Source organism: Symphalangus syndactylus, chromosome 6 (genome assembly GCF_028878055.3).
Source record: "Symphalangus syndactylus isolate Jambi chromosome 6, NHGRI_mSymSyn1-v2.1_pri, whole genome shotgun sequence".
NCBI lineage: Eukaryota > Metazoa > Chordata > Mammalia > Primates > Hylobatidae > Symphalangus > Symphalangus syndactylus.
This window is the reverse complement of record NC_072428.2, coordinates 36,248,334-36,275,145: the sequence shown is the minus strand read 5'-3', so window position 1 is coordinate 36,275,145 and position 26,812 is coordinate 36,248,334. Positions and strand designations below refer to the sequence as shown.

The following is a 26,812-nucleotide window of genomic DNA, read 5'->3' as shown; positions in this document are numbered from 1 at the left end:
TATAGCTGTAATTGTTTTTTATATTTTTATTGAGATTTAATTCATATATCATAAAATTCACCATTTTATTTTTGGGGTTTTCTGTTTTGTTTTGTTTTGTTTTGTTTTGTTTTGTTTTGTTTTGTTTTGTTTTGTTTTTTGAGATGGAATCTCACTCTGTTGCCCAGGCTGGAGTGCAGTGGCATGATCTCGGCTCACTGCAACCTCCACCGCCCGGGTTCAAGCAATTCTCCTGCCTCAGCCTCCCAAGTAGCTGGGACTACAACAGGTGCACGCCACCATGCCTGGCTAAAAATTCACCATTTTAGGGCGCGGCAGCTCAAGCCTGTAATCCCAGCACTTTGGGAGGCCGAGGTGGGCGGATCACGAGGTCAGGAGATCGAGACCATCCTGGCTAACACGGTGAAACCCCGTCTCTACTAAAAATACAAAAAATTAGCCGGGCGTGGTGGCGGGCGCCTGTAGTCCCAGCTACTTGGGAGGCTGAGGCAGGAGAATGGCGTGAACCCGGGAGGCGGAGCTTGCAGTGAGCCGAGATCGCACCACTGCACTCCAGCCTGGGGGACAGAGCAAGACTCCATCTCAAAAAAAAAAAAAAAAAAAAAAAAAAAAAAAAAAAAAAAAATTCAAAAATAAAATAAAATAAAAAAATAAAAATAAAAATTCACCATTTTAAAGCATATAATTTGATGGTTTTTAGTATATTCACAGAGTGGTTTTTAAAATGATAAAGTTGAGTGAAAACTTCAGTCTCTTCTGTTGCATTTTCAGCACAAGCACAAACACTTGGTCTGATTTACTCCAACAGATTTTTCATTATGTTGACATTGTGACCTCAGTGATCATTAATGTCATAAAGGGAGGAGCAGGGAACATTGGAGGTGTTGAATTTAACCACAATAGCTTAGAAGCTTCCTGGGTTCCTCTTACCCATTCTGGAAGGTGCTTTTCACATGAGATAACTCCAGTGAGAATTTTCTTCTCTGCCCCTTACTTGAACTTCCTGGTCTGGGCAACCTCATCTGCGTCTCATAATTCTGTTCTTGAAAAATATATCCTAAAAAGGTCCCCAGCTACAGGTAGAAGAAATTCAAGGATTGGGAACCCTCAGGGTCGACTCCATATATGCAAAAGTTAAAATGTCAAGTGCAATAAAGCTTTCCATAATGTAGCTCAGCTGACCCTGTTTCAGAAAAATAATGACTCATTGGTCCTCTTACTACATATTACTTGATTTGAAATGTAAAATGCTTGCATTTTTAGATACCTTGCAGGGCGATCTGATGGGGCCCATAAGGGATTGAAGGGATCCAAGTTTGATTTCTGCCTCTGCCCAAGTTTTGCTTTGCCTTCCTGTTCTCTGAAGATGAGGGAAATGACACAACCAGTCTCCTTTATGGGGGCTGTGAGGAAGCCAAGGTAGATAAGAGGTACAGCTGCCTTGGACTGAGCTACCTTCTACTAGTGGCTAAGCTTTCAGGAACTTGTCTGGTTGGTAGACAATCAGCCATCTGTACGGAAAGTTCCAGACATTCTCCCTCCCAAGAACAGCACTGATTTCATCAGAAGACAGCTTTGTAGCATTACCAAAAAAAAGAATAAATTAGCATTAGTGTTGTTCAGAGTTTTGTGACAACCCCCTTAAAACATCAGTATCAAGGGTGAAATTCACCTCATGATCATGACAACCATAATGTCTTCCACTTGTATAGTCTTACACAAATTGCAGTGCACTTTCATATTCCTTATCTCACTAATTCTCATGCCCATGTTGTGATATTCCCACATATCACAGGCTGTGATAGTCCTATAGTTTGGGTGAAAAACTCACCATCCAGGGAAGTGACTTGCCTGTGATGGCAAAGGTCACTCATCTATCCTCTATCCTTTCTTTCCCCCTCTCTCAAAAGCTTGCCTGCTTTTTCCACTGCACTGTTCTGTAATATTATTGCCTATGATTTGCTAATGATTTGTCAGTTCCATTTCCATTACTCAGGTAAAACACCTGCTTGTATAATCGCTGACATTAAAAAGAATGTCATGAATCCATCTGACAGTTAATTTTATTCCCTAGTTTCCTTCTGCGTCGTAGGTACCTGTGAGTTTGGGTTGATTAAGCTGAGTTCGTTCTCTTTTTTCACTTTTTTGTTAGCAAGCTGGTGATCATCTAGGTTGGATCAGCAGCTGAGTTATCCTTGGGCTGTGATCAGTGCCAGAACCTCAGGGAATCCTCAGTTTCTTCCCCCTTAGAGCACTTGGTGGCTATACAGGCTTCTGGATATGAATGCAAGCCTGGAAGCCACTTGCTTTTGACATTCATGTGCATCATCTTCTTCTCCTTTTAAAGATACATGACTGATGGTGGACTTGGCCTCTATACCCGTCGCCTGAACCGGCTCCCTGATGGGATGGCTGTGGTACGGGAGACGCTGCAACGAAATACCTCCCTGGGCCTTGGAGACGCTGACAGGTAAGCTTGCTGCACTTGGGGCTGGTCAGATGCAGAGGTGATTCCAGGGTGGCCTGAGAAATGAGGGTTATGATATTGGGAGAGTGAATGGAGACTTTAACCCACAGAGAGGAGGGGAGGCCTGGAATCTGTACCTGGGGTTAGGAGCAGGTACAGTAGGTAGGAAAAGGCTGCCGAGGGCTCTTGAGTCCTGCTTCTGTGTAGGGTGGTGCTTCTGACAGCAGTAACACAGGGAGCTCAGGCTTGGGTGGTTTTTGTTATTGTTTTGCTTGTTGCTACTGCGTCTTTGTCAGTTCAGCAGGCCCTAGGGATGTGCTTTACTTCCTCTCTCATTAGCCAGCTTTCTAGGTATTGCACCTTGTGGTACAGAAGGTTTGTGTGCAGAAGGGATCTCTCCTAGCCTTGGCTGAGCAGCCTTCACCAAAAAGCCTCATGTTGCATGGTAGTAGGAGGCAATGCTTAAGGACATGGGTTTAGACACCACATGCTAAGTAGTTGACATCATAGAGGTTGATCAGGCATCACTGCCACTGCTGTCAGAGAAGAAAAGAGGTTCAGAAAATACTGTGATAACAAAAGAGGAGTATTTGGCCTCCAGGTTCTAGTTCTTACTCTGACAAACTGATTCTATGACCCTGAGCAACCTATGAAGTGAGGAGTTTGGACTATATGATTTCTATGATCCCTTCCAGTTCTAATGTGCTGTAATTCTGGATTTCAGTGCAGATTTCAAATACCCTTAATGATCTGGCTGTTTAAGGATTTGCTGAAACACTTAACCTCTTTCCACATCTGGGTTGATGAGACGTAATGTGGAATTTAGATGCAAGTGGTTTAAAATGACCATAGACTTTTTAGGTACTAAACCTTTTATGTCAGAAAGCCAAATAGTGGCACAAGAACAGCTTCCTGCTGTTCCCAGGGCATGCTTTTTACAAAGAGCTAAGTGACTTCTGTAATTGTATGGCTTTAGAGAAATAGGGCAGCACACCAAAGAGACAAATACTAAAATCACACCCAGAGATGGAATTTGCTGAAGAAGAATCTTCATGTTATCTCAGGGAAGGCTGGGAAACACTGAATGAGTTGTTAGGAACTTGGGATCTGGCCCAATCTCTACCACTAACCTGAATGTGTCCTCCTTAGAGTCCCCCTAGTGCCCAGGCTTGTGATTTATATCAGGGATGTTAAAAGGCCTTCCACTAGGGTTCTAGCTCAAGTCAGATTTTTTCCTGTAATTAACAAAGAAAGGAAAGGGTTTGAAAAGTCCATAGAAACATGAACCATTTGAGAGAAAAAAAAGTTGTTTTTTTGTTTGTTTGTTTTTTGTTTGTTTGTTTGTTTTTGAGACAGAGTCTCACTCTGTCACCCAGGCTGGAGTGCAGTGGCATGATCCTGGCTTACTGCAACCTCCATCTCCCGGATTCAAGCAATTCTCCTGCCTCAGCCTCCCAAGTAGGTGAGATTATAGGTGTGCACCACCATGCCCAGCTAATTTTGAATTTTTAGTAGAGACGGGGTTTTACCCTGTTGGCCAGGCTGGTCTCGAACTCTCGAATTCAGGTGATCCACCTGCCTCGGCCTCCCAAAGTGCTGGGATTACAGGCGTGAGCCACTGCGCCCAGGCTGAGAACTGCTCTTACTAAGGAGAAACTAAACTCGCTGTAACTAAAATCTTTATAGTAAATAATAACAGGAAAAAAAATCAGTTGCTACAACACCCCCACTGGAGATTTCACAGTTTGCCAAATTATTTTGCTTATTTGTATTCTTCTATCCGTTGTTTAGTAAATCTACCCGCATAAAATACAGGCCTTACAAGGTACAGTTTTCCTTGTAGCAGAAGAATCTACACTAGGCAGTTTAATTTAATGCTTCATTATAGGATTAATGGGATTACTATAGATCACGGTTGAGCTTGTTTCTGCTTCTGGAGATGGAGGATGAGGGTGGGGTTAAAAAGATAGGTAGCGCTTGTTAGGTTGTTTTAGTTCAGCCTGTATGGTTAAACCAAATGGACAACAATATCCTTTGGTTCTCTCCAGACTGGAATGCTCCGATATGATCATTTATTTAAAACTGAATGAGGCTGAGCATGGTGGCTCACGCCTGTAATCTCAGCACTTTGGGAGGCCAAGGCGGGCAGATCACCTGAGGTCAGGAGTTTGAGACCAGCCTGGCACACATGATGAAACCCTGTCTCTACTAAGAATGCAAAAATTAGCTGTTTGTGGTGATGCACACCCGTAATCTCAGCTACTCGGCAGGCGGAGGCATGAGAACTGCTTGAACCCGGGAGGCAGAGGTTGCAATGAGCTGAGATTGTGCCATTGCAGCCATCGCATTCCAGCCTGGGCAACAGAGCGAGACTCCGTCTCAAAACAAAAAACAAACTGAGTGGATAACTGACAAAGTTTTAAAGAAAGAACTCACATGGCTTTTTAAAGACATAGGATTTGTAAAAGACTACAAATTTATCCTTGTTTTACATAAGTTCTGGCCTATAGGCAAGGAGCTATTTTCCATTATTCTAGAATATGCTAAATTTTTATAATTTCCAAAGTTATTATGAGCTAACCATAGTAATACTTCATCTTTGGCTAAGTTGAAATAGTACATTTGTTTCTGTAAAATTCTTCATGTAAATCGCAAATTTAGTCTCATGTAGTTACAAAATCTATATTCTAAATGAGTGTTTCCCAAAGTAGGAGGCTATCATGGTGGTATAGGAGATAATTTTAGATGGCAGATAGGAAAATACTCGTTTTTAACAATTACATTTTAATTTTAATATTTTTAAAAAACTTACAACTAGCACATCAAACCTGTGATTTTACAAATGCTACTTAAGGTAAGGATAGTGTAGACTTGAGACAATTTAATGTGAAATATCAAGGAAGAAGATCACAGATGGCATGTAGTTATATCAGAAAACAAAGGTAGTATGCAAGTGGCTGCAATTTGGGCAATACTGTTCTTATCCCTGTAATTAGAAATATGTTCTTTAAACAACTTAAATTAGATAATTGACCCAAATTCTTTCCTTTAAACCTGAAAATCAAAGGTCCCAGAGCTAAGGTTTTTCCAGGAAGTTCTGTATAAAAAGATAGCCCGGTCATTTTTCGATTCACCCATAAGCAATAGACCACATGAGTTCTACAAAGGAAAGAGGAAAAGTACTGCGTGATTAGACCTGATTAGACCTCAGCAAACGAAAGAAAGGCAGATCACTGTGTGAATAAGAAAATTAGTAACCACAGCCAAGCAGCTGGGGGGAACAGCTCTTCCACGAAAAGACCTTAAGGGATGCTGGCCTACCAGGCAGACCTTGCCTGTTTGCAGCAGAATGTGGCTGGGGTATCTTCAGGGTTATTAAAAGTAACTGATAGGAATGGATGCCTTCAGAGCCTGGGAGATAGAGACCGTGTCAGTTGGTGAGTCTGGTATGTTACCAGCCAGCTTCTAAGAAATAATAAATGAAGATAGTAAAGTGTGCCCTTGATCTCTTGTCACTCTCCAGGGTTGCCACCCCTGGGCTCCAGGTTTTTCCTGATAGTGATCAGTGTCTACTTCCAGCAGACTAGAGCCAGGTGTCTGAGAAGAGAGGATCAAAAGGGACAAATGGAGTGGCTTATTACACATCATAGGCTCCAGATAACAGACAGATAAAAGGAGCTTTGGCATGGAGGTCTCCAAACTGGCAGACTGGGAAGAAGAAGAAATATGGCAAGGAGGGCCAAGACTAGGCTAACAGACAGTCAAATGGCTCATTGAACTCCTGCCAGTTCCTACACGCACTGCTGTCCTCTCAGAACCCATCAAAAGTTCCCGAACTCCAGCAAGTTGAGAGCTTTAAAAGCATAAAGATCAGCTCCGGGAAAGTTTCCACTTCTAAGTCCCTTTCTTGGTGACTGCAAAGCCACACCGTCCTCCTCATCCTTTTCTTTACCCACCTGTGTTTTAGCACACAAAAGGCTGAGCCAGTTAGATGCTCCTTTTTTTTTTTTTTTTTTTTTTTTTTGAGACGGAGTCTCGCTCTGTCACCCAGGCTGGAGTGCAGTGGCGCAATCTCGGCTCACTGCAAGCTCCGCCTCCTGGGTTCACGCCATTCTCCTGTCTCAGCCTCTCCGAGTAGCTGGGACTACAGGCGCCCGCCACCACGCCCAGCTAATTTTTTGTATTTTTAGTAGAGACGGGGTTTCACCATGGTCTCGATCTCCTGACCTCGTGATCCGCCCTCCTCGGCCTCCCAAAGTGCTGGGATTACAAGCGTGAGCCACCGCGCCCGGCCTAAATGCTCCTCTTGAATGTCATCCCAAAATCACATAAATGCCATTGAGAACACAAGGAGAACAGAAATCAGGCTTGGTGTGACATTAGATCAGGGGGAGGACTTTGGAACTACTTGGTAACTTTCTTCTAAGTCATTAGAACACTTACTGAACTTCAGTGCTTTTTATTAATTTAGGCAATAAGGCCATATTACTTCAAACCTTCTAAAGACAAAAAAAAAAAACAAATGCTGTGTGGTAGAGTCAGCCTGAAACTTGAACAAAATGAAAATCGCCCTGCACCTTTGTGCCAGAAAACAAAGCAGAAAGGAGAGACTTTTTTTTTCTTCTTGTTATAAGTTTTTCATTACCCTTCAAATTCTGAATGTTTTAAGTACTGAGATTGCTGTTTCAGTGAAAGATTCAGAGTCACTGTACAGACTTTTCAGGCTGCATCCAGGGCCTTGGCACTCAGAGGCGTCCCAGTTTCAGCTTGAATTGGGAGGCCTCTCTCAAGGAGAGTCTCATGGTGTGAGAATGTAACTATGCAACCTGGTATTTGAGCAGCCTGCCAAGCTGAGCCCTCCTTCCTTGCTGGGAGTGTCACAAGAACTCCAAGAGCTCAGGACACTGCTTGGCTTTGTGATTCATATGGAACAAAGCAGGCCTCCTGGCACCAAGCAGTGCATTCATGGATTCAGGTCTGATCTGGAGGAAAGAGTTTAATCCAGGCCAGAGGTCCCCAGCCGGCAGATGCAATTGGCGCCCTTACCAGGTGGTAGGTCCCCAACAAGCCAGTTATTTCTGAGGCATAGTCCCTACTGAGCGCCACATAAGAGAAGAAGCAAAAACGGGAAGAGACTGCTCCCCTCACGCTTCATTCTAAGCCTGTGGTAGGTGTAATAATCATCCCCAAAGATGGCCACATTCTAATCTCCAAAACCTGTGTATATGTTAAGTTTCATGGCGAGGGAAATTAAGGTTGCCAATCAGCTGACAGTTAGGGAGATTACTCTGGCTTATTCAGTTGGGTCTAACATAATCACAAGGTCCTCAAAAGTGAAAGAGGGAGGCCGAGAGGAGGAAGTCAGAATGATGTGATGTGAGAAGGACTTGTCCTGCCATTGCCAGCTTTGAAGATGGAGGAAGAAGGCTACAGCCCAAGAATGCAGGCGGCCTCTATGTAGGGGAAAAGCCATAGGAACAGATGCTCCTACAGCCTCCAGAAATGAATGTAGCCCTGCACATACCCATGATTTTAGCCCACGAGACCCATGTCAGCTTCTGACTCACAGAACTGTGAGCTAATCAATTTTTTTTGTTTTTAGCTACTAAGTTTATATTAACTTGTTATAGCAATAGAAAACTGACAAACTTATGTCAGCAATAGAAAACTAATATAAACTTATATCAGAAGGTAATAAAACCAGTAATAGTTGCCATTTCCTGATGGGTTGCTCTATGCCAGGAACTGTGTCAAGCACCTTAAAAATATGATCTCATTCACACCTGACCCTTTGAGAGGAGATATTATTCCGGTTTCATAGATTTGAAGCAGTGGTGCTCAGAGAGGGTGAGTAAACTTGCCCAGGGTTACACACCTAATGAGTGTCCAAGCTGGGATTCAAACCCAGGCCTGTCTGATACCCCCCAAATCCTCCAATCACCCAACATACTGCTTCTTTTAGGGAGCTCTCCTTGTAGAGATTCCCTAATTTTGAGTCCTTACCATGGTATTGTCTCTTTAAATGAGCCCTTAGCCACTGAAAATACAAGCAATGCCCAAACAGCTGGAAAAGTGAACTCTGTCCTTCAGAGACAATGCAAAATGATTCGCATTAAGAGGAAAAAGGGAATATTTCTTGACTTGTCTCCCTCCCGGACCTGCTGCACATGGACCGTGCGAGTGGGCTTGCCCTCACCCCTTTTCTCATCACTGTTCTCAGACTTCAAGGAAAAGGTCCTTTCTTACACAGAGCTGGGCCAGTTGCCTCCTTGGCCTTCTTGCAGGTTTAGAAGAGGGATGCCCATTTGTGAATTCTGACTTATTGCAATTTTTGTGTTGTTAGTTGAGGGAGGAGCCTGCAATGTCAAGATCGCAGATCAGGGGTGATGCTTCCCTTTAGTGAGCTAGGAATTCCAAGGCCACCAGATCTGCAGAGATTCTGCAGTCATTCAAAAACTTTTCTCTCCTGGTCTTGGCTAATCACTACATGGATGCTTAAGCAATTGCTGGAGGTTCTCTACCCAGTGCTTGGGGATCTGTAGGGCCTCCAGAGGCTGGGACCATGGTTTAAGAAGGGCACCCTAAAATACCTTCCCCCTCCCCCCATTACCTCCCCTCTCTACTTGTTATGTACGGTCAGTTCCTAATCTTCCCACCGTCAAGTAAAGCAAAGGTGATCTCTCCTCTTTGACCACTAATCCCACTTCATACAATCTCTAGCTGCCAGTATTTGAGCCTGATCTCCCCTACATACATGTGGTAGAGGTGAGAGAATCTAGATCTGTGCTGCCTGCTGTAATGGCCACCACTATTTAAAATTAATGAAAATTAACTAAAAGTTTGGTTTCTTAATCACACTAGCCTCATTTCCAGTACTCAAAAGTCCCATGTGGCCAGTGCTCTCCTAGACACAGAACGTTTCCCACACTGTAGAAAACTCTTCTGGACAGCACTAATACAAACCATCAGAGTTACATTGCCAAGGCAGCTATAAAGAAAAGATGTGAGTTTTGTTGTAAACATGCCCTAATTCTAGTCCTCACTCTCCGTGTCACTTAACTCCCATGAGTTTAGGTTTTTGTCTCTGAAATGAGGGCGGTATTCATACCTGTCTCACAGGACTATTGTGAGGATCAAATGAGGTGAATGAGGGTGGTGAAAGTGTTTTTGCGAAGCACCTAAGACAAATATTTTATTTTTGTTTTATTTTTTGAGACAGTGTTTCACTCCCATCACCCAGGCTGGAGTGCAATAGCATGATCTTGGCTGACTGCAACCTCCACCCCAGCTCAAGTGATTTTCCTGTCTCAGCCTCCCAAGTAGCTGCGATTACAGGTGCATGCCACTGCACCCGGCTAATTTTTGCATTTTTGTAGAGACAGGGTTTCACCATGTTGCCCAGGCTGGTCTCAAACTCCTGAGCTCAAGTGATCTGCCTGCCTCAGCCTCCCAAAGTGCTGGTATTACAGGTGCGAGCCACTGTGCCAAGCCTCCAAGATAAATACTCTAATTCTTAGGTCCTGCAAGCTACTTAGGACAATCTAGACTCTACCTCGTTGCAACTCACTTTTCTTTATATTTAATTAATTAGCTCATAATTAACCCCTTTTATTTCTATAACAGCTTATAATAACTGCATTTAATAAAAGAACAATTATAAAATAAATGAGTATAGCATTAGGACTGTGGGGAAATGTAAGTTTGAATATGATGTGCAAAAAAAGGTAAAAACAGAGAACACGGATTGATGAAACATAAGGTTCCACATGGTTGCATTTTTTAGTAATTCAGCATTGAGCTTCCTACTGGCCCAAGTGAGAATGAACTTGTCCTTGCTTTTCTCTCCTTCCTTCATGACTTCTCTCGTATTATTTTGTCTTCATCTTTTCTTGCTAGGGTCAATCAGTTGTTGACCCTCTCTCTGACTCTCTCCCTGTCATTCTTTACCTCTCATTCCCAGCCCTTCCCCTCTCTTCCTCTTTCATTTTCCTTGCCTTCTCCTTTTGTCTGCCTTATAACTTTCTGTTATACCATTAGTGCCCCTGACCATTTTTCAGTCCTGCATTCAAGAGTTATACCCATTGTCTTGGGACGAGAAGATGCTTCTTGCACAGTGGCCAGCATTAATGATCTTCACTGGTTTCTTTCCATCCTCTTTCCTCTTCTCCTAGTTGTGTATAACAACTAGAAACAAAGTAAGGGACAGTGAAAGTCATTTTCATTTTAAAGCTCATAAAAGGAGCCTTAGAGGCAAATGCCTATTTCCTCAGTAGCAGGGTAATAAGAACTACATTGGCCCTGCCCAGGAGGCTCTTTTCTGCTAGTGCCACTGCCTGCGGGATCAGTGGCTAGAGCCACAAGTGCTGAACAAGGGATGGTGCTGACAGGAAGTAAACCATCTGTACCTTAAACCACAAAGGAACTCTACCAGGGGTTTGTAAAGAGAGGAGAAGGAATAGTCTGCAGAGTATCATTCTTGTGCACACAGTGTTTTCACTTTTAAAAGAAAAGAGCCGTATGGTGGCCTCATGAGAATCTCCCATTCCCTAATGTTGCCCAACTTCATAACTTTGTTCCATAACTTTTTTATACTATAGTAAAAGCACATCTGAGGGTCAGAGAGAGTATAAGAATGCCCCTGAAGTACTTTTTTCTTTTTTTTTTTTTTTTTTTGAGACGGAGTCTCTCTCTGTTGCCCAGGCTGGAGTGCAGTGACATGATCTTGGCTCACTGTAACCTCTGCCTCCCAGGTTCAAGCAATTCTTCTGCCTCAGCCTCCTGAGTAGCTGGGATTACAGGTACACACCACCATGCCCAGCTAATTTTTGTTTTTAGTTTTTTTAGTAGAGACAGGGTTTCGCCATGTTGGCCAGGCTAGTCTCAAACTCCTGATCTCAGGTGATCTACCTACTCGACCTCCCAAAGTGCTGAGATTACAGACATGAGCCACCACGCCCGGCCTGAAGTACATTTTCTAGAAATGGTAACTGTTCAACAGTTGTTTAAAGGTGATTGTTTAAACTTAATCATTGTTCAAAGTGTGGAGGAAAAGATGTCTAGCAATATGAAAGCAAGAATGAGAGGCCAAAGAGAAAGGCCAAGATGGGTCACCTTTCTCTATGCCAACTCCCCTGGTCACCCAAAGCATAGGCCCCAACCCCAAGTCAGAATCTGACTATATCTGTGCCCTGCAACAGAAAATAACTTCATGTGTTTTAATCTGGGTACCTGTGAATGTTTTTGTATGAGTCAGGATAGCATAGGTTATGCTGCATAACAAACAATTCTCAAAAAACTCTATTTGGCCATAACAGGTCAGTGGAAGGCTATGTTGTACATCATTCTCACTCTGGGATCCAGAGTATCAGAGGCACTACCATTTAGAGCATTGACAGACAGTCTTCATTGCCAGGAGAAAGAGAGCATGGTGAACCACACACAGTTTCTTAAAGCTTCTGTCTGGAAATGACCCACGTAACTTTTCCTCATTATTGGCCAAAGGAAGTCACATGGCTACACTTAAATTCAAAGGTGAAGGGAAGTATGGTTATACCATGTGCCTGCAAGGAGAACAGAAAATATGTACTGAACTGCACTAATGACTATCATGCTTTTATCATGTGCAACTGAGTGCCTGTGCTTGATGTTTCCCCTCTCCGCCCGTTATTTAACCAACACCATATCATGCAGTTCATCACGTATTTACTGCCTGCCTATCAGATGCCAGGCATTATGCCACCCAGTCTGATCACATGGCCTCTGGTAGCTCCTCTTGGTGGGGAAGAGTGAGCAGGTGTAATTGTCTTCTTGGTAGATGAAGGAACATAATAGTTGAGTTGGTTAAGGAATTTTATTCAATGCTGTGAGTCACTTGTATTTCAACAAAGTATTTGGACCATGTTTTCATATGTAATGGCTCATAGAAAATGCTGGTGATTGTTTAGAATTTACTGAGCACCTACTATGCACCAGGCTGTTGGGATCCAAAGATGAGTGAGATGTAGTCTTTGTGCTCAAGAAGCTTACAATCAAGTAGAGAAAGACCTAAATAAGCCATTGTAAAGTGATGTGCCAAGTGCTATAGAGACTTCAACCATGTGCCTTGGGTGCAGAGAGGACCAGAAGCATCTCTGGGGACTACGTATTGTCCTATACTGGGAACTTGCTGTTATCCTAATAAAATGCAGGAAATTTCCTTTTCCTGCCAGTGATGATGTGAAAGATCCTTTAGAAACATTACCCAAGTGTCCAGTAGTCCTGCTTATCTCATCAACCATTTGGGATTTTCGTTTTGTTTCCCTAAGTATCTTTTGTCACACTGAAAGGTCAGCCTAGGACCAGGCGTGGTGGCTCATGCCTGTAATCCCAGCACTTTGGGAGGCCGAGATGGATGGATCATCTAAGGTTAGGAGTTCGAGGCTAGCCTGGCCAACATGGCAAAACCCCATCTCTACTAAAAATACAAAAATTAGCCGGGGGTGGTGGCAGGCGCCTGTAATCCCAGATATACAGTAGGCTGAGACAGGAGAATTGCTTGAACCGGGAGGTGGAGGTTGCAGTGAGCCCAGATCGCGCCATTGCCCTCCAGCCTGGGCGACAAGAGCAAAAAACTCTGTCTCAAAAAAAAAAAGAAAAGAAAAAAAAAAAAAAAAAAGAAAGGTCAGCCTAGCCATGATTTCTGTTACTGAAATGTAAGATCTGATTGAAATAAGCCCAGAATATAAGGCACTTACAGTGGCCTATGGAAAAGGGTCCCTGGTTTCACTATAACCTTTGCATTTGTCATGCTGGACAGCTGTGACACCCAGAGTTTGTAGTAAACTAATGTTTCTATCCAAGGTTACTTTGTATATAAATGTATTTTCCCAAGGCTGTCTCTCCTCAGCCAGTTCACACCAAATAGAAGCTTTCAATGTCAAGGTTGGGTTTGTTCAGAATCATCAACTGTAGCCCTGTCGTTTTGCCAATGAGGAAATTGAGATTGTTAGTAGCCCAGTGACTATTCTCTGTCCTTTAGCCTTTGGGAGTAAGGTCATCTCTTGGGTTTGGAAAGCATGAACTCTAACTCTGATGAAGGCACACATTATTTATTTGGTGATGATTATGAATGCAATCCAGGCAATAAGGAAAGGAGTGCAGTAGGAACCAAAAGACCTTGTCCTATACCTGGCTCTGCCACTAGTGAATTACCTTGGGCAAGATGCTTTCCCTCTCTGCACCTCCATTTGTTCATTTGTGTGGTCAGCCCGGCTGATCTTTAAGGTCCTCGAGCTCCTGTGAGTCACTGTTCTTGTTTATTACTTGAAGGGCAGAGTTAACAGAATGACTCATGGGTATAGCTCATCCATGCAGGGCAGGGACTCTGTGAACTGTTTGTCTCTGATGGTGATGATGACATATGTCTCATTTGATGGTATTTCAGGTAGGAGTGAGGTTCTTGCCCAAGGCCCTTCAGGTGTACAATTCCAGCAGGCTGAGTGGCTTCTTGTAGCTGGCATGCCGAGGGGCCCCCTCTTGTGCAGGCAGCAGAGGAGAAGGCCTTAAGGTGTCCATCCTCGCTGTGCTTCAAAGCTAAGCCTAGGGTAAGCTGTGATGCACTTCGAGGTGTTTGAGAGAGGTGGATAGCTGTTGTTGCTGATGGCAGGTAGAGAAGAATGTCTGGGCCTGAAGAACCAGAATGAAATCTTCCCAAGGAGAAGTGCAAAGAGGACAGCTGCAGTGGAGAGTGGTGGGGCCTTGGACATTTCTGATGCTTTGGAGAAAATCTGCTGTTATACATTGCAATGGATTTTGTTCTAATTGGAGCTTCACCAAAATTATATTCAGAGATGACACTCATGAAATTGTAGTCTTGTTTTCATTGAGATAACAAAATTCCAAGTAACTGAATTGTATTTATTTTTTTGGATGCTTTGACTCAGGATTTAATCAGACTTGGATGTATGTTGTTCCCTAAATCAGCACTAATAGTGGGTGCTGCCTGTCCTGAGCAGGGCAGTGGTCAGCCTGGAGAATGGGCAATGTCGGGTCATTTGGAGGGACTTCCCTATGTTGTGATTTTTCATGCAGTTGATAGGCTTTGCATGGTACTCCAGAGTGCCAGAGGACAAAACAGCACTTGGAATGAGTTGTAAGTTACACAAGGGAAGGATAGGCTTACAAATAAGGAAAATGAGGCTCAGAAAGCTGACATTTCTTCCCCAAAGCCACAGTGCTATAAGGGGCAAAGTTAGGATTTGAATTAAGGTCTCTCTGGCCACAAAACTTTTGCTTTTAATCATTGTTCTTGCCTCCCTCTGTTTAAAGAGTCAGTTGTTATCCTTCCAAAAAGCGAACCTTGTTTAGACCTACGTGAGTAATAAGTGAGCATCCCCTAGGGCCTAGCGCCAACTGAGGTGCTTGCAAAGCCACTGCATCTGGATTTCTGACCTTTAAGCCAGTCCCCCTTCCAGGTATCAATTTCCCCATCTGGGAGGCTCAGCAAAAAGAAAGCCCAAGAGTGTGGCTGAGGCTCAGGCCAAGCTCTGCTATTGCTGAGGGAATTCTCTCCTTTACTTAAGAAGATCTTAGGGATGCTTGAAGCTGTGAGTATAATATTTTTCTCTTAAGGACATTAACTGTTTTATTGCCAGAACCCCCAGCCGAGGCTTCAGAGTTGCCCCTGTCGTGTTGATCACACCAGTTGACCTTCAGGTCTGTCTTCCATTGCCTCCTCTAGGAGCAGCCTCCGCTGTAGACCCCTGTGGCTGTTTTGCGTCTCAGTAATGCAGGAAGAAGAGGCTAGCCTTGTGTGTTTCAGCTGCAGTCCTGTTATTTTCACTCGTCCACTGTGCTCTTTGATTTATCTCCCTCATTATTAATCTGTGGTGCTCAGTACTGTAAAATTGCCTGAAACGAGATCTGAAGAGAGACCCTGACATTTTGAGGGATGTTGCAGGATTGTGTGGAGGAGATTAAATGGGGACAGAGGAAATGAGGTGGCTGCATGGCTCAGTGGGCTCAAACCTCCAACTTGAGGATTTCTATTGGTACCTCTTCCTTCAGCTGACCCTGAGGTTTGGAGAGACTCACAAGCCTACGGTTTCTGTTCTGGCAAAATAAGGCTTGAAAAAATGTCTCCCTGGCTGCTTATTTGAGTTGCCTGGACATTGCTTGTGGGCAACCTATGAGTATGCAGTGGTTGAAGTCCTAGAGAAGATGTGAACAGAACCACAGGCCATTGTAGTCTGGGTAGGAGTCTATCATGTCACCTCCTATAGGGTGCAAAGGTTGACACTAGAAGGTGAGTGCAGGGATGACTTTGGGTGCCCTACAACTAACCAGAAGCTGGTGGAGCACTATGTGGAGAGATGCTGGTGGGCCTCCAGGGCCCCTCCAACTTGTGGAAGAGTCTTGTGGAGAGAATAGGTTCATTTTTCCATTGTCAGTGTGGTAGGAACTCATGAGAGCTCTGGGTACACCAGAAACAGAGATTCCTTGGGAGGCTGCTTAAACTCCACCATAGGACTCTTGACAGTTTGGAATCTGTGGTTCTAGTCTGAATTTCATCATCAAAAACAACAATTTTCATTCACTGAGCACCTGCTATGTTCTAGGTATTCTCCTAGGTACTCTATATATTAGCTTTAACCTCCCAGAGGACTTACCACATCAGGAATTATCCACATTTCACAAATAAGGAATCCTGGCTCAGTGAGCTTACGTGACTTGCTCAGGGTCACATAGGCAGAGAGTGGCAGAGCTTGAATTCTAACTTAGGGCTGTCTGGCTCTAAAGCCAGTGTTGTATCAGAGACACCAGGCTGCCCCATCTCTAAAAGGGGAGGGCAGGCCGCTGTTGACTAGTCCATAGATCCAGCACCAAGAATAATCAGGAATAGCTTCCTGGCATCCTTTACGTTATCCAGGGAATCCTGACTCATGGTCCGTGGCTGGCTATAGCCCTGCCTTCCACACTCCTCCCTCCACCCCAGGTAGGATCCTCTGGGGGCTCTCATCTGTCCAGGGTCTCTCCATAACCATGTTTTGTTCTCTGGTCGCCCTTAACATGCCTTTGGAACAATAGGCTCCTAGGTATGGTCTCCCCTAAGACTGAGAGGAAGGAAGCAGAACAAAAGTGTGTTTTTCTCAGCATTCCCAGGCTTTGCACAGAGCTGGGCATATGCAGTAGGAGATGTTTGCTATATTTTAGGTAATTAATATTATCCTAAGATAATTAGTAAGATTGACTGAATAGTTTTCCTCCCCCTTTTCCTTCCAGTCGGCAAACTACCCCCAAACAGTTTCAAATCTTTCAGCTTCTCTTCTCTCTCTGTTTCTCCCTGTCTCTCTGCTTCTCTCTTTCCCTCTCTCCGCCCACCTCCCTCTCCTTCTCTCTCATTTACTATGGTCCAGGGGTCTAGGCTGCTATCCTCTCTCATCTGAGCTCTCCCACTGCAGCCTTCCAGGCCCACTGTACCCACCAGGGCCTTCATGTGGTATGTTCTCCACCCAGCAGCTATTGTAATCTTAACATATACATCAGATCCCCTCTGCCCCTGCCTGAAACCCTCCCTTAGTGCCTTTCCATTGCACCTAGAATAAAGGTCAGACTCCTTGCCATGGCCTCCAAGGTGGTGTGTGTTCCGGCCCCTGCGCACCTCTCCAGCCTCACCTCATCACGCTTTTCCTCCCCGACTCCTGCCTTCATCCATTCCCCTGGATGTGCCAGATCTTCTCTTTCGTCAGAAGCTTTGCACATGCTGTCCCCTCTGCATAGACTGTGCTTCCCACCCCTCTCCTTTTCTCCTTATAAGCCTGGCTCATTCTCTTCCTTCAGGTCTCAACTCAAACTTCACCACTTAGAGAGGTTGCTACCAACCACTCAATCTAAAGAAAGTTGCAGCTGTTAGTTTCTTTTTGGAAACTGTTTATTTGACATCTCTTACTTTCATTTGTGTTAATTTTTATTTATTTCCTGTTATGTCTTTCCCACTAGACTATCAGTATCAATAAGACAGAAACCAGGTCAGCTCCGTTTGCAGGTGAATCCCCTCTCCCAGCACAGGGCCAGTCCAGAGAGGGTGCTTATGACATATACCATGAAGGAATAAATGACTGCCAGGCACTGTGATGCAGGGCTGATGTGCAAAATGTTTAAAACAAATGTGCTTCTTGTGCCAACCAACCAGAACAGGGCACTAGCCAATAACCAGAACAGGGCTGTGACCCCTTAGAAAGGGGCATCAGTTGGCTGGCTGTAAGCCACTCATGCCTGGCATAAATCAACCCTGCTGTTGTGGCATGCAGTTAACCCTCCCACTCAGTCCTCAGCCAGTCCTCAAAGAGAGATAACCATGGCCCAACTTGCCTTCAAAAAAATGGGGTTATTCATGTTCAGGAACTTCTCTTGTGGGAGACTGAATGGTTTAACCCAGCCTACTATTGCTTTGGGAAAATGTGGGCTTTTTTTGGATGAAGTTTTGCTCTTGTCACCCAGGCTGGAGCACAATGGCACAATCTCGGCTTACTGCAACCTCAGCCTCCCGGATTCAAGCAATTCTCCTGCCTCAGCCTCCCCAGTAGCTGGGATTACTGCCACCATGCCTGGCTAATTTTTTTGTATTTTTAGTAGAGACGGGGTTTCACCGTGATGGCCAGGCTGGTCTCAAATTCCTGACCTCAGGTGATCAGCCTGTCTAGGCCTCCCAAAGTGCTGGGATTATAGGCATGAGTCACTGCATGGGGCCAGGAAAAATGATTTTAACCTATGTGACACTCTTACAAGTTCAGACGCCGACTTTGCTGCTACGTAGAGGTCAGTTAACCATCCTGAGCCCCCATGTCTTCATCAGGCTGCTGTGAAGATTAAATGAGACAGTGCCAGGCACGAGGTTAGCACAGTGCCTGGCCCAGTCAGTGCCATTGATCAATGGCAGCAATTTTTATTTAGTCATGATCAGAATGCTGATTTCACAGATAAGGAAAGTGAGGCACAAAAAGGCTAAGATGCCTAAATCTGCCAGGATATACATGTGGGTTCTCTCAGCCCTAGGTCCAGCACTGTGGCCACTGGCCTGTGTCACCTCCATGATGCAGTGTCCCCTTCTCTTTGTGATCTGCTTTGGGAGGTCTCACTCAGCTCTTATTCCCTGACTTCTTCTGTCCTTGGGGAACTCTGGCAATGAAAAAAAGGCAGAAGATATTTAAGGCCTGAGACCCCGATGGATAACTGGCAAAACCTGAAGTAGTTAACACGCTCCACATCCTGGCAGGAGGTCTCAAATCTTTGGAACTGGCAGACTAACCACCATGTAATAACATCAGAGGTGCAAACCTGTTAAAATCCCTAGCAAAGGTCTTGAAACAGAACATGAAAGGGTTTATGACCCTGTGGATTTGAACTTCTCGTGGAGCCAAGCTATAATTCCAGATCTGTTTTTGGAAGTAAAGATCAGAACCATAATTTGAGGAGGGCCTCAGAGCATGCACTTATTATGTTTCAGGACACAAGCTGTGGGATGAAGCTGCCTGGGGGAGGGCCTGGGGTACCGACCAGGAAGGGGTGAGGAGAGTGAAGCAGGGTGTCTAGCTGAGGCAATTAAATGTACTTGCTTCTCAGTTTAAACAAAGGCCGCAAGGAAACCTCCCAGAGGGCTGCGTTCTTAATGATCTGGAATAAAGGGGTAGTGAGCAAAGCCAGCAAGCTGGGGGAGCTAATGGGAGCCCTGGCCTTGAATGTCCCTGCAGGAAGTCAGCTAGAGAGGCCTCTGTACACAAGCAGCACTTGTCATGCTAATGACCCAGCCTCTCTGGTGCCACAGAGGTCATTTCTGAGACTTCAGGTTTGAGCTCCACTGGAGAGCAGGGACGAATGCTTCCTCTCCCTCCCTCATCCACTGCTCTGTAGCACGTCCTGGTGTGCTGCAGTTCCTGGCACTGTCTCTCTGCCCTCACTGCCACTGTCCTGCTGTGCCCGTCCTGTTACCCAGCACATCATCCCCAGCACAGCCACAGTGATCCTCCTGAAATGCAGATCTGACCCTGTGTGCCACCTGCCTGCTGAAAACCCTTTGTGGCTCTGTGTCACATACAGGATAAAGTGCAAGCCTCAGAGATGACCCTCCAGCCTTGGCCCCTGCTATCACACCCGCCTCATCCCCAACATCTAAGCCGGCTGCAGCAAATACTTGGCAGTCTCTAGCACGCTCCGGGGTGTTGTAAATCTCCACGCTTTTGCCCCCTGGAATGCCCTCTCCTGACCCTTCTTTGCCAGGCTAACACATCCTCTTCCTGCATTCAGCTCCAATGCCCACTTCTAGGCATCTCAGGCTTAGTAAGTCCCTTCCTCGGGGCTCCCAAAGGACCCCGTGCAATCCTTTATTTTAAGTCTAACCAAATCTTGACCTTTTTTTCCTATTTTCCCCGTTGCTTGGCTTGAAGACAGGGATTATCTTATTTATCACTAGGTTTCCAGGACCCAAAAATATGGTGTCTGCCACATAGTAGGTGCTCATTCAGCACTTATTGAAATGAACTCCAGTTTTAGATGGATGAGTTATCTCTCTCCATCCAGAGACCTTGGCTTTTTCACTATGAACACTGTTGTTTTTCTCACTCTTAGGACTGTCTCAGCCCTTAGCACAGTGGGTGACACAGAGTAGGTCTTCAGTAAACATCAGGGCAAGCCATTGCATGTTCTTACTCGTAGGTGGGAATTGAACAATGAGAACACTTCGGACACAGGAAGGGGAACGTCACATACAGGGGCCTGTTGTGGGGTGGGGGGAGAGGGGATGGAAAACATTAGGAGATATACCTAATGTAAATGTCGAGTTAATGGGTGCAGCACACCAACATGGCACATGCATACATATATAACAAACCTGCACATTGTGCACATGTACCCTAGAATTTAAAGTATAAAAAAAAAAAACCCATCAGGGCAAGCCTCCCTGAGATGACGTGGGGTTGCAGCTGTCCCACCTGTTTTAATCCATTCAGGCTGCTGTAACAAAGTAGCATACATTGTGTGGCTATAAGCAACAGGCACTTCTTTCTCACATTTCTGGAAGCTGGAAGTCCAAGGTCAGGATGCCGGCATGGTCGAGTTCTGATGAAGGACCCCTTCTGGGCTGCAGAAATTCTGACTTCTACTTGTACGTTCACATGGCAGAAAAAGGGCAAGCTAGCTCTCTGGGATCCTTTTTATTAGGCACTAACCTCACTCACAAGGGCTCTGTCTTCATGACTAATCACCTCCCAAAGACTCCACCTCTAAACACTATCGCATTGAGGGTTAGATTTCAATGTGAATTTGGGGCATGGGAAGGGGAATTCAGTCCCTAACACCTCTCATCAGGCATAGTACTTGCTGGGAACTCCTTGTGTAAGAGGTGTTTGGGGACACAGAGGCCTGGAGTGGAGCCTTTTTCAGAGATTCCAAAGCCCTCTCTGTATCTCAGAGATCAGGTCATGAGCGACTAAAGGAAGAGACAGTGCAGTCAGGGAGACGTCAGTGCGTTCAGATTCAGAGGGCAGAACAAGAGCACTGTAGCACAGGTCAGAAGGAAGGCTTCCTGGAGGTGGTAGGCTTTTAGCCGGACCTTGGAAAACAGGTGGGAGTTATAGGTGGTGAGGAAGAGAAACAGCAGTCCAGGTTTGGTGGAAAGGAAGACAGAATGTGTGGGAGGGATGGAGAAAAGAGACTGAGCCTGGGGAGTTTTGTTCTCTGGGAAATCCTATCATTGAAGGCCAACCACTTGTTTTCCAGGCCAGTAGGTGCTCCCCTCTGATACTCAAAGCCACTGTAATAGCCACCTCTGGTAGCTGTGTCCCACTGTGCCCTTCAGAAGTAACCTACCCCAGCGCCCCTGGAACTGTCTGTGTCAGGGGTCGGCCTTGTGTTCTTGGAGAGAAGCCTTCGAAAAACAGACTCTGATAGGCTGAGGCAAATAGCTGACTTATTCATAGATGCCCTGGGGCTCACAGTATTAGAACTGGCCACCTCCTAATGATTAAACACTACACAAACACCCAGTGACCAGAGTACCCCACCATAAATGGGCTGTAAACCAGAGTGGACAGTGGCTGTTCCACCAACTGGGAGGAAGCGAGGCTACAGAAATGCTTTCTGTCCTAAGCAACTAGCCCTCGAGGCAGAGCCCAGAAAACAAACGCAGACCTTTCCTGCACCCTGGGAGGGAAGTCGGAGAGGGGAAAGGTGGGACTCTCAGGTCACTGAGAGTGGAAAAATGACAAGTACCTCCCTCCCCTCCCCTCCCCTGTGCTAGGTGCTCTAAACATGCTGCACATTAACTTATATCATAACCTGGTGAGAGCTGGCAATTGATCAGGATGGATTCAGATGACATCTGTATTGAGGGTCTATTTTATCTGCATATCCACTTATGAGGGGAAAACTATTGCCACTACCCTTAAGTTAGTTGATATAGCTGATACAGAGAGACTAGGTCTTTTGTCTGGAATCACACAGCAAGCAAGTGACTAGAAACAGGACCAGAATCCAGGTCCTCTGACCCTGCAATACAAGCCTTCTCCATTATCTGAAATGATTATACTGAGCGACTCCCAGGGGTAAATGACTCAGCGTGCCAGGCGTGGGACACTGCCTCTCTTTTTCTACCCACACCCACTTCCCTCCGTCTCTAAGTTAGTTCTACTTGAGTTCAGCAGGTAAAAGAATCACCCCTGCTCTGGTTTGTTGCCTCTCCAGGAAGGAAGCAACTGGACCCTATTGGTGGGAAAGGTGAGAGATTCACATCCACCTACCTGCACACCTCCCACTGTTCTGGACAGGCCAGACCAGGGCTGTGGGCATGAAGCAGACCCTCACCAGCCTCTAAGAGCTGGGGATGAGAACAAAGCCCTTCCTTATTGCTAGCCTGAATTATTAGGATCTGCTGCTCTTATTCTTCAGTAAGAAAAACAGCCATTCTGTTCATTGGATTTGGATGTTCTAGCTTCTGGTTTTGTCAAATTGTTAATAACACTACCTATTTCTAGTTACTACTAGAGAGTATGGAAGGCTCATGTGAGTTCAGGAATATTTGAGAAGAAAACATCTTAGGAAAATTGCATCCAGTCTGTGTAAGCCCGTTCACTTAACTTGTTGGTGAACTCCTGAAAATTGGTTCCCAAACACCAGGGGTCTTTAAACTCCAGAGATGGAGACACCTCCAAACCATCCAGAAGCTCACCTGGAATTCCTAGTAGCAGATGTTATTATACTGGTCCTACATTCCCCTCCATATCACCTCAAAAGGCTTAATTTGCTATTTTGTATGTTCACCAGAACAGTTAGAATTATGATGCCAAAAGGTGGTAAGCTTGCCAGGCTAAAATATCCTCAGGAGGAACCTTTGATTTCAGAATCCATGTTTCTTGTGTAATCCACACCTTTTTTGTGCTTCAGTTTCCCTTCTGTCAAATGGGCATGTAAAGTCCTGGTCTCTCCTCTCCCCACTGCCATAAGTCAATACTGGCGAGGAGCTTACAACACCCCTAGGGGCATTGTAAATGCAGGGCTCTGGCCAGAGAAGCCTGGCTTCTCTCTGCTACCACTGAAGAAGTGACCACCTGGTGCTAATGGAACATAAAGCAGTGGGCTCTGATGCTGGGCAGTTTTGGTATTCTGATCAGGTTACAGTGACTTTTTTCAGAGGGGCTCAGTCCTGCCGTTCTCATAAATTCCCTCTCCCTCCCAGTGCCTTAGTGTAACTTAAGGGGGTGCTGAAAGAAGATAGCATCTAAATCCGCTGGGTTGCTTTTCACATTACAAACATTAAGCCTTCATGATGGACTACACTGGCCATGGTTGTTCCAGACACCACCAGATGTGCTTTAGGGAGTCAGGGTTTCTCGTCTACCATTCCTTTTTTCCAATCCTTCTTTTGATGCAAGACCTTGAACCCAAGGCAGTATAGCACAGTGGTTAAGAGCAAAGGCTCCAGAATAGGGTTCAACTCAAATCCCAGCTCAACCACTTGCTAACCAGTGAATGACTTAGAGTAAATTAATGCGGATAGTAAGAAGTGCTTCTTGGTGGAGTTGTGAGGCTTACCTCGGATAATCCTAATAAATGATAGCTATTATTTGGAAGGAAGTTTCAGCTCCAAGGCAGAGCAGGAACGGAAGTGTCTTCTGATTCATTCTCACTGGCCCATAAGCTCTCTGACAATAGAGACCCTTCCTGTCTGTCTTAACACTTTAAAGCCAAGGCCTGAGAAGAAACTGCCACATGATAAAAGTTCAATAAATGTTTGAGAACAATTTCAATCCCAAGTGATTCTGCTGAGTTTTAATCATATATATATATATATATATATATATATATATATATATATATATATATATTTTGAGATGGAGTCTTGCTCTGTTGCACAGGCTGGAGTACAGTGGCGTGATCTCAGAAGAACCTCTGCCTCCCGGGTTCAAGCAATTCTCCTCTCTCAACCTCCCGAGCAGCTGGGACTACAGGTGCCCGCCACCACGCCCAGCTAATTTTTGTATTTTTAGTAGAGACAGGGTTTCACCTTGTTAGCCAAGCTGGTCTTGAACTCCTGACCTCAGATGATCCATCTGCCTCAGCCTCCCAAAGTGCTGGGATTATAGGCTTGAGCCACCGCACCCAGCCTAGGCATTCTTAAAAAAAAAAACAAAAAACAAGAAATGAGTCCTATCTATAATAGGAGAGATTTTCAATAAAGAGAGGAATACAGGGACAGGGAATCAACATTTCTGTTCACTTCATTGTGCCAGGCAGTGAGCTGAATGCTCAAAGTATTTCACCTCACTTCATCCTTCAGAACTCCTGCAAGGCTGGTGTGTCCTTCACTTTTCATGCCAGAAAACTGAAATGAGGCTCAGAGAAGTGAACTTGCCTGAGGTCGGACAGCTGGGTAAGCTAGAATAATAGTAGTAGTAGTAATAGCAGCAGCAGCAGCTAACATGTATGTAGCATATACTGTGAGCCAGACACTTTACCTAAATTGACTCATTTAATCCTCATGACAACCCGGTGAGATTTCATCATTTTAAAGATGAGGGGACCAGCTGACTGCAGTGGCTCACGCCTGTAATCCCAGCATTTGAGAGGCCGAGGCGGGTGGATCACCTGAGGTCAGGAGTTCCAGACCCTGTTACTCCCTGTTCCTGGGAATATTCACTCAGAATCCGGAAAACTGTGTATCCCCGATATTACAGAAGGGGTTCCTGTGTGAGGTGAGAAGGAGACAGAGAGGTGATCTTTCAAAAGTCTTTCAGTTGTATGATTCAGGGTGTCCAAGTTCCCATAGGGATCATTAGGGCTTGATTATAGACAGAGCACACTGGGTATTGTATTCTGGAGATAAGGGCCTCCTTGGAAAGCCAGGTTCCCACAGGTCATGCCAGCCTGGGGGTGGTAGCAGAGGCACCAAAGATGTTTTTTCTGAAAAATGTTTAACCCATGCCTCCTCCTATTAAATATAAAAATTGTGGCCGAGCGCGGTGGCTCACGCCTGTAATCCCAGCACTTTGGGAGGCTGAGGTGGGTGGATCATGAGGCCAAGAGATCAAGACCATCCTGACCAACATGGTGAAACCCCGTCTCTACAAAAAATACAAAAATTAGCCAGATGCGGTGGCAGATGCCTATAATCCCAGCTACTTGGGAGGCTGAGGCAGGAGAATCACTTGAACCTGGGAGGTGGAGGTTGCAGTGAGCCGAGATCACCATTGCACTCCAGCCTGGGCGACAAGAGCAAAACTCCATCTCAAATAAATAAATAAATAAATTAGCCAGGCATAGTGACACATGCCTGCGGTCCTAGCTAGTCAAGTGGCTAAGATGGGAGGATCACTTGAGCCTGGGAGGTTGAGGCTGCAGTGAATTGTAATCATACCACTGCATTCCAGCCTGGGCAACAGAGCAAGACCCTATCTCAAAAAGAAAAACAACAGAGGACCAAGGTACAAAACTGCAAAATAATTTGCACATAATTGGAGGTAGAGCTGAGACCGGACCCTGGTTTCCAAAGATCATTTTCTTCTTTTTTTTTTCTTTGGAGACAGTGTCTCACTCTGTCCCCCAGGCTGGAGTACAGTGGCACAATCTCAGCTCACTGCAACCTCTGCCTCCCAGTCTCAAGCAATCCGTCCAACTCAGCCTCCAGAGTAGCTGGAACTACAGGTATGCACCACCATGCCCGGCTAATTTTTGTATTTTTTGTAGAGACAGGGTTTCACCATGTCATCCAGTCTTGTCTTGAACTTCTGGACTCCATGGCTTTGGCCTCTCAAAAGTGTTAGGATTACAGGCTTGAGCCACCGTGCCCGGCCCATTTTTAGTAAGGGCTTTATAGGTGTAGTGAGGACTCCATAGGACTTTCTGAAACAGAAGAATTAGGTGATTAAGTAAAATGGTGGCACTGCTTTCCCTAAAAGTTTTGAAAATGAGACTCCCTGTTCATATGCCCAGGATGTGTGAACAGAATTTTTCCTGAAGGTGCAGGGCAAGTTTGAGAGGACCTTTGAGTGGCCTTGGGGCTTTGCCTCATCTCTTCACATTAATTGAGTTGGCAGTATTTTCACGAAGAAACTGATCTGCTTTTCTATGGAGTGAAATGACAGGTTAGAAAGGCTCTCAGAGTCTAAATTTAGCCAGCACAGTGTATTCATGTGCTGTTTTGCACCCGGGTCACCAGGAGAAGATAGATTTGACAGGTTGGCTGGGGGACAAAAGCCAGCCCTTGAAGAAATCAGTTCTCCTTTGAAAGGTAAGTCAGACTAATTATTTGTCTCTATCAAGCCTGGTGTGTGAGCTCATTGATCAGCAGCTGCAATGGGAGAATGGAGTGGTGGTACCAGGAGGCACAACTGCCACCGCTATGGGGCTTCAGCTGTAATTATCTTCCAAGATCAGCCAGCGGTACAGTAACTGCCTGCTATCCCCAGCCACACACTTTAGATCCTTTGCTTTATGATGCTGTTTTGGATTTGTAAAAACATTTTATGTTCACAAAAACAAAAAATATTTTTATAGAAGAGAACGTTATCATACTTTACCAATCGTAGAAATCTTGTGAGATTGGTCATTGGGAGAGCCTTGTTTTGTAGAGCAAAGTTTGCAGAAACCAAATATTTCAGAACTCTCAGCCTGTGTATTTTAAGTTTAAATCAGGCCAGGCGCGGTGGCTTATGCCTGTAATCCCAGCACTTTGGGAGGCCAAGGCGGGCAGATCACCTGAGGTCAGGAGTTCAATACCAGCCTGGCCAACATGGTGAAACCCCATCTCTACTAAAAACACAAAAATTAGCCAAGTGTGGTGGCGTGTGCCTGTAATCCCAGCTACTAGGGAGGCTGAGG

General features: G+C 45.1%; 1 protein-coding gene across 8 annotated transcripts in view; it reads left to right on the top strand.

Annotated features, from left to right (window-relative positions):
- NAV2 (neuron navigator 2) overlaps window positions 1–26,812 on the top strand; it is a 782,645-nt gene that overhangs the window by 641,339 nt on the left and 114,494 nt on the right. For all 8 annotated transcript variants that reach the window (XM_055282148.2, XM_055282147.1, XM_055282146.1 and 5 more), the window contains one exon: window positions 2,348–2,470. In XM_055282148.2, the coding sequence (XP_055138123.1) occupies window positions 2,348–2,470 (123 nt within the window). The remainder of the gene's footprint in view (window positions 1–2,347; window positions 2,471–26,812) is intronic.